The 8575-nt window shown below is 39.3% G+C and overlaps 1 protein-coding gene and 1 pseudogene across 1 annotated transcript; both read left to right on the forward strand.

Moving 5' to 3' along the window:
• Positions 1-323: 323 nt before the first annotated feature.
• Positions 324-4055, forward strand: LOC109207148 (GDP-L-galactose phosphorylase 1-like). Its single transcript, XM_019370028.1, has 7 exons — positions 324-1132; positions 1492-1601; positions 1708-1767; positions 2386-2628; positions 2724-2909; positions 3033-3281; positions 3424-4055. The coding sequence occupies exons 1-7, from the start codon at positions 1009-1011 to the stop codon at positions 3760-3762; spliced, it is 1311 nt and encodes a 436-aa protein (XP_019225573.1). The 5' UTR covers positions 324-1008; the 3' UTR covers positions 3763-4055.
• An 884-nt stretch (positions 4056-4939) lies between these two features.
• On the forward strand, positions 4940-7289 carry LOC109207140 (annotated as a pseudogene).
• Positions 7290-8575: the final 1286 nt, after the last annotated feature.

Consider the following 8575-nt stretch of genomic DNA (forward strand, 5'->3'; position numbering starts at 1 on the left):
CCCCTTCACTCTTCCTTTTCGTTCTGCTCCTCCTTCTTCTTCTCACTTCTCTGATCCGAGGGTCTATTGTAAACAGTCTCTCTATATTTACTAGGTAGAGGTAAGGTTTGCATACACGCTATCCTCTCATACGCTACCTACAAAGTTGTTGTTATTGTACTTGTAATTAAGGGACAAACATTTTATATTCCATACTTTGTTGATGGATCTTACTAACATAACACATGATGGTAATACGTTGTCGCCTATATATATTTATTGATTTAATGTATACACAAGGTGTGGAAAACTAAAAAAATTTATCGACTGAACTTTTGTTGTCGCCTACTCCCCAAACCCCTACTGAGCCTTTGGCTCCACGCCTCCAATTATATTTGGTCCACACAGTAGCACTTGGACCCTCTTCTCCGTACCCCATTGGCAAACCCACAACCACAATTACCTAATCCTTATTTTTATATAAATACACATATCTCCCTTCCCCCTTTTCCTTATCATCATCACACAGCAATTACCAATTCCATTCCTCCACAGCTTCTTCTTTTCCTTAGTAAGCCACCACTAATCTCTTTGAAATCCAAGTTACAGAAATCTTTTGTTCGTGTAGGAAATTCGAGAAATCTTAGGAAAAAAAATATTATTGTTGTTTAGAGAGGGTAAATCCCAGGTAAACAAGTTGTAGACATCACGGCTATACACAAAGCAAACCGCCGACCATTCTTACATGTTCGTTCAGTACGACGTAAGGGTTGTGTAACTGCCACCAATCCTGCGCCGCACGGAGGACGTGGCGCTTTGCCCTCTGAAGGCGGTAGTCCTTCCGACCTCCTCTTCCTCGCCGGCGGTGGTTCTCTCCTTTCTTCTACCTGCTAGATTTAGTTACTTATCCTTACATAGTTAATTCCTTCTCCGTAAATTATTATTAATTGTTTTGCACATTAGCAATTATTAAGGTTGTTCTTGTACCTAGTATTTTTACCTTGAAAAATCAAAGCAAAAAAACCAAACATGATGCTCAAGATTAAGAGGGTTCCTACGCTTGTTTCCAACTTCCAAAAGGAAGAGGCTGAAGAAACTCTTGCTCGTGGTGCTGGCTGTGGCCGCAATTGCCTCCGAAACTGCTGCCTTCCAGGTAACTTTTTTTTAAAACTGTCTTTGTCTTAATTTGTTCTTTTCCGTTCTTTTTAAAAAAAAAATTATCTTGCATAATATTAGCCTGAGATGAGTTTAAATGGAGTAACAAGGTCAAATTGACCAGCTTTTCAGTTAAATCAACTAGATTACTGTAATGTTACAATTTTTAACTACTCAAATGGTGAAAATTTTACTGTTTAAGTGGTGGTTAAAGTTTTATTTAGTGTGAATCTAGGGAAGCAAAAATTGTCAAATATTTTTGAACAGATAGTTGAGGCTATTTGTAATAGGGTTTAATCTGTAGCTGATTAAGCAGAATATTGATTTTGTTATTGTGTGTATTTGGATTGTGAAAAGGGTCAAAGCTGCCACTGTATGCTTCCAAGAATTTGAGAAAGGGCAAGTCTGTTGCCTATGAAACCAAGGAACCTCCTGTTGACTTCTTGGAATCCCTCCTTCTGGGGGAAGTAAGTCTGAAACTTATCTATTTTGCGTACTTTTTATTACTAGTATTTTAATTATCAGTATTTTGATTTTATGACTTAGCTTTTGGTTCAATTTTGATATATGTAGTGGGAGGATCGTCAGCAGAAAGGTCTCTTTCGCTATGATGTCACTGCTTGCGAAACCAAGGTCTTTTGTCTTTTGCTTACTGTAACTGATAAGTTCTTTTTCAGTTTTAGTTGATGCCTACACGTTTTACTTAAGTAGTTTCCAGTTAGATGTACTTGATTTTGAAATATTGTTTTAAAAAAAGGTACTTGATTTTGAAATATTGTTTAGAAAAAGGTATTTTAAAGATAATGACAGGAGTGGAAAGGGAAACTTTAATATGGTAGAAAATCATGTAGTTCTGGAAAGGTTGGATCATGTCTTTTGAAGGTTAAACATGGTCAGTGATATTATGAGCTGCAAATGCATAATACCTTTTTGTTCCAACAATTCTCAGGTTTATAGACTATATATATAAGGTTAAGGAAGAAGTAGTCATTTATGTCTTACTATAACATATTGCAGTAAAGTGTTGATACAAATGATATGCTCTTGAATTTTCAAAACCCAAAATGAATTGAAAGAAAATTAGACTAGCTTTTTGTTTAGGTGTGTGGAAGTATGTGCTGTGATATAGTAGTACATAGCTCGCTCTTATCATGTTTTTGCTTTGGAGTCTTGCCGGTTTTGACTAATGTGAAGCAAGTATATTTCATTTGTGAATCTGCCTAAATTTAATTTGAAAATAAATTTATTTAGGTTATTCCTGGAGATTATGGTTTCATTGCTCAACTGAATGAGGGAAGGCACCTCAAGAAGAGGCCAACTGAGTTTCGCGTTGATAAGGTGCTGCAGCCTTTTGATGGAAGCAAGTTCAACTTCACTAAGGTTGGTCAGGAGGAGTTGCTCTTCCAGTTTGAAGCAAGTGAGGATAACGAAGTCCAATTCTTTCCAAATGCGCCCATTGATGCCGAGAAATCTCCAAGTGTTGTTGCCATCAATGTATGTTCTTCGCTAGTTTTGCATATATTTTGGAACCCCTTTGTGTAAGTAGAAGCATTTATTGATGATGAGTGTAATGTTGTTCAATGCAACAGGTCAGTCCCATTGAGTACGGACACGTTCTTTTGATACCTAAGGTTCTTGAATGCCTTCCCCAGAGGATCGACAGGGACAGCTTATTGCTTGCACTGCAAATGGCTGCCGAAGCAGCAAACCCATACTTCCGATTGGGTTATAACAGCTTGGGTGCATTTGCGACTATCAACCATCTTCACTTTCAGGTTCTTGTCTACAACACTTAATGTGGTTCCCATCGTTTTAGATTCATCAGATCCATTTCTTTGAAAACCCTAGGGATTAATAATTAGAGAGGAATTCAATTTCGTCATTGTTGCTCTATGCAGGCTTATTACTTGGCTGTGCCATTCCCCATGGAGAAGGCCCCCACTCGGAAGATAACCTTTGCTGATGCTGGCGTGAAGATATCTGAGATGCTGAATTATCCAGTTCGAGGCCTTGTCTTTGAAGGTGGAAATACTTTGGAGGATTTGGCCAATGTTGTCTCTGGTTCCTGCGTTTGCCTGCAAGAGAATAACATTCCCTACAATGTTCTAATCTCTGATTCGGCAAAAAGGGTATTCCTTCTCCCACAGGTATAATACGTAACTCTTCTAACCACATCGACTCATTTGAGACCTATTAACATTGCTAACTACTTGGTTGTTTGTTTTATTCTTTCCCGGGCCTTTACCAATCATCGTTCTAACATCTATGTATTTTGGTGGATTGAAACAGTGCTATGCAGAGAAACAGGCTCTAGGGGAGGTCAGCTCTGAACTGCTTGACACTCAAGTCAATCCTGCAGTTTGGGAGATTAGTGGACACATGGTCTTGAAGAGGAAGGAGGATTACGAGGGTGCAACCGAGGCAAATGCCTGGAGGCTTCTCGCTGAGGTCTCACTTTCTGAAGCGAGGTTCCAAGAAGTGACGGCTCTCATCTTTGAAGCCATTGATCTCAATGCTGAAGAGAATGAGAATGCCACTGAAGGTTCTCCGGAGAAGCCAGATGTCGCACCTCAGCCTATGGAGGAAATTGATGCTCTCAACACCCATGCAAGCATGGTTCCCGTCTAGGGTTTTCACAGCCGAGCTGCGGTGTTTGCCCTGTTGTTAGTATTTCAACTATATGAACATTGAGGGAATTTCTATCTATGGCTGCCCTTGTGAAATATCCCTAAATAAGGCTAGTCATGTTCTATGTATTGATGAAGTCGGTTGGTTCCTCTGTGAATTGAACCTTGTCTATTATTGCTTCATATAATGTGGAGTTGGTCAGTGTCCTCTGTGAATTGACCTTGGGTGCTATGTTTGCTGTCTGTTATTTAAGACAATATATTTGCTAATGGAGGTTGGAGTTTCCCTATTTACTGTCAAGCTTTCTGCTTTTGCTGTATACTTGCTTCCGCTTGATTGATGATGTGCTTTTGTATTTGAGCAGGAAGTACAATTATCACTCTCAGAGTCTGTTTGGCCAAGCTTCTTGGAGGTCAAAAGTATTTTTTTAAAAATGTAATGTGTTTGGCCAAAATAAAAAAGTACTTTTGGCCAAAAGCAGAATCAGTTTTTCTGCTTTTGGGAAGAAGCAGAAAATTCTAACTTCTTTCAAGAAGCAGAAGCAAAAAATTAATTTATTCAAGACAAAACTATCCTCACCATAAATTTATATTTTTCAAATGGCGAAATACATAAACGGCCTCTTCAAGTTGTCCTCAACGGTCAGTCAGACACCTCAACTAAACTCTTTACCATTTAGACACTTCTTCTCCACTAAAGTGCGACCTCGCAAACCCTTCACGCTGACATGGCAAAGTGTGTGCTTTACACTTATTTCTAAGCGCGTGAAACCCTCAAAATTAAGGTTTTTTTCTTTTTCTTTTAAATTTAACTTTATTTTATGTGGGTCCCATTATATTTTATTTTCCACACATTAATTTTACTTCTTCCCAAAATATTCTATCTTTCACCAAACCTCTTCCTTCCGCCAATAATCCACCCCTTCCGACATACTCCGGCCTATAACCTCCAGAGCTACTCCGGTCGTAGGTGACGCCAGTACATAAACTCACCGGCAATTTCATCACGTCGAGAGAAATCGGACACCCGAAGAAACTCGGCACCGATATGTACAAATCTTCCCTCCGCATTTCTTTTGTTGCCTTTGAACTGTGTGTTTTAGTGAGAAAATTGCAAATGCGCAATATCTGTTTGTTTGGTGGGTCAAGTTTTTAGAGAGAGATAGAAATAGAGAAGAATGGGAGGTGGGGGAATGGGGAAAGAAGGGATTTATGAAGAAGAAGAAAAAAAAAAGTCAAAGGAATGGGAAGAAACAAGCAAGTAATATATTAAACTAGAGAAAACAGGTAACGCTGCTAAAAGATTAGTCGCTAAATTTAATTAATAAAATCCTGAAATCTGATTTAGAGTCAAACTTCTCATAGAATAGCAGTTCAATAATGATGGGTATATTAGTTAGCCACATATCCCCTAATTTAATATTTATTTTGCAATTACATGCAATATCTATTCCCTAGATAGATTTTATTCGACACTATAAAAAACTGAACCTTATGACAACACTTTTGGAATGTTTTAATTAATTTAATGTTCCTAATATAAAAAATATTAATAACCATTAATTTTATCCAATGTAAAATTTTTATTTTCTCTGATAAAAAGGTCGATTAATTTTCGTTTTCGTACTTTTTATAATAGTCCGGATTGATTGAGAGACAAAATTAAGTGAAAACATATTTCCTATATATTAATAGTATTTTAATTTTTATTTACCACTTAATTAACTATAAGTAAATACATTGTTTCAATACTAAGTAAATCTGGTCACATCCAGCAAGCTAGTGAGTCGCATTTGCCGGTTTTGACTAATGTGAAGCAAGTATATTTCATTTGTGGAATCTGCCTAAATTTAATTTGAAAATAAATTTATTTAGGTTATTCTTGGAGAATTATGGTTTCATTGCTCAACTGAATGAGGGAAGGCACCTCAAGAAGAGGCCAACTGAGTTTCGCGTTGATAAGGTGCTGCAGCCTTTTGATGGAAGCAAGTTCAACTTCACTAAGGTTGGTCAGGAGGAGTTGCTCTTTCCAGTTTGAAGCAAGTGAGGATAACGAAGTCCAATTCTTCCAAATGCGCCCATTGATGCCGAGAAATCTCCAAGTGTTGTTGCCATCAATGTAATGTTCTTCGCTAGTTTTGGCAATATATTTGGAACCCCTTTGTGTAAGTAGAAAGCATTTATTGATGATGAGTGTAATGTTGTTCAATGCAACAGGTCAGTCCCATTGAGTACGGACAGTTCTTTTGATACCTAAGGTTCTTGAATGCCTTCCCCAGAGGATCGACAGGGACAGCTTATTGCTTGCACTGCAAATGGCTGCCGAAGCAGCAAACCCATCGATTGGGTTATAAAGCTTGGGTGCATTTGCGACTATCAACCATCTTCACTTTCAGGTTCTTGTCTACAACAACATTATGATGGTTTCCATCTTTTATAGATTCATAGATCCATTTCTTTTAAACCCTATAGTTAGAAGAAAGGAGTGTTCACGTCATTGTTGCTCTATGCAGGCTATTACTTGGCTGTGCCATTCCCCATGGAGAAGGCCCCCACTCGAAGATAACCTTTGCTGATGCTGGCGTGAAGATATCTGAGATGCTGAATTATCCAGTTCGAGGCCTTGTCTTTGAAGGTGGAAATACTTTGGAGGATTTGGCCAATGTTGTCTCTGGTTCCTGCGTTTGCCTGCAAGAGAATAACATTCCCTACAATGTTCTAATCTCTGATTCGGCAAAAAGGGTATTCCTTCTCCCACAGGTATAAATACGTAACTCTTTCTAACCACATCGACTCATTTGAGACCTATTAACATTGCAACTACTTGGTTGTTTGTTTTATTCTTTCCCGGGCCTTTACCAATCATCGTTCTAAACATCTATGTATTTTGGTGGATTGAAAAGTGCTATGCAGAGAAACAGGCTCTAGGGGAGGTCAGCTCTGAACTGCTTGACACTCAAGTCAATCCTGCAGTTTTGGGAGATTAGTGGACACATGGTCTTTGAAGAGGAAGGAGGATTAGAGGGTGCAACCGAGGCAAATGCCTGGAGGCTTCTCGCTGAGGTCTCACTTTCTGAAGCGAGGTTCCAAGAAGTGACGGCTCTCATCTTTGAAGCCATTGATCTCAATGCTGAAGAGAATGAGAATGCCACTGAAGGTTCTCCGGAGAAGCCAGATGTCGCACCTCAGCCTATGGAGGAAATTGATGCTCTCAACACCCATGCAAGCATGGTTCCCGTCTAGGGTTTTCACAGCCGAGCTGCGGTGTTTGCCCTGTTGTTAGTATTTCAACTATATGAACATTGAGGGAATTTCTATCTATGCTGCCCTTGTGAAATATCCCTAAATAAGGCTAGTCATGTTCTATGTATTGATGAAGTCGGTTGGTTCCTCTGTGAATTGAACCTTGTCTATTATTGCTTCATATAATGTGGAGTTGGTCAGTGTCCTCTGTGAATTGACCTTGGGTGCTATGTTTGCTGTCTTGTTATTTAAGACAATATATTTGCTAATGGAGGTTGGAGTTTCCTATTTACTGTCAAGCTTTCTGCTTTTGCTGTATACTTGCTTCCGCTTGATTGATGATGTGCTTTTGTATTTGAGCAGGAAGTACAATTATCACTCTCAGAGTCTGTTTGGCCAAGCTTCTTGGAGGTCAAAAGTATTTTTTAAAAAATGTAATGTGTTTGGCCAAAATAAAAAAGTAACTTTTGGGCCAAAAGCAGAATCAGTTTTTCTGCTTTTGGGAAGAAGCAGAAAATTCTAACTTCTTTCAAGAAGCAGAAGCAAAAAATTAATTTATTCAAGACAAAACTATCCTCAACCATAAATTTATATTTTTCAAATGGCGAAATACATAAACGGCTTCTTCAAGTTGTCCTCAACGGTCAGTCAGACACCTCAACTAAACTCTTTACCATTTAGACACTTCTTCTCCACTAAAGTGCGACTCGCAAACCCTTCACGCTGACATGGCAAAGTGTGTGCTTTACACTTATTTCTAAGCGCGTGAAACCCTCAAAATTAAGGTTTTTTTCTTTTTCTTTTAAATTTAACTTTATTTTATGTGGTCCCATTATATTTTTATTTTCCACACATTAATTTTACTTCTTCCCAAAAATATTCTATCTTTCACCAAACCTCTTCCTTCCGCCAATAATCCACCCTTCCGACATACTCCGGCCTATAACCTCCAGAGCTACTCCGGTCGTAGGTGACGCCAGTACATAAACTCACCGGCAATTTCATCACGTCGAGAGAAATCGGACACCCGAAGAAACTCGGCACCGATATGTACAAATCTTCCCTCCGCATTTCTTTTGTTGCCTTTGAACTGTGTTTTTAGTGAGAAAATTGCAAATGCGCAATATCTGTTTGTTTTGGTGGGTCAAGTTTTTAGAGAGAGATAGAAATAGAGAAGAATGGGAGGTGGGGGAATGGGGAAAGAAGGGATTTATGAAGAAGAAGAAAAAAAAAAGAGTCAAAGGAATGGTGACGTCAGATGTTGGAATTCCACTGCCTATAACCTCCAGAGCTCGGAGAGTAATTTTCCGGCGAAGATTTACTCGGAGAGTAATTTTCCGGCGAGAGATGGGTGCGCTGGTTTGAAGGAATAGGAAAAAGATGAAGAGGGTGGGGTGGCGCTGGTTTTGGGCGGAAGAAGAAGATGATGAGAGAGAGAAGGAGAGGGTGGGGTGGCGCTGGTTTTGGGCGGAAGAAGAAGATGATGAGAGGGGGGAGGAGGGTGGGGTGGCGCTGGTTTTGGGTGGAAGAAGAAGATGAAGTTGTTGGGGGGGGGGGGGGAGGGGGGGAGG

The sequence above is a fragment of the Nicotiana attenuata genome, unplaced genomic scaffold, assembly GCF_001879085.1.
Source record: "Nicotiana attenuata strain UT unplaced genomic scaffold, NIATTr2, whole genome shotgun sequence".
Lineage (NCBI taxonomy): Eukaryota > Viridiplantae > Streptophyta > Magnoliopsida > Solanales > Solanaceae > Nicotiana > Nicotiana attenuata.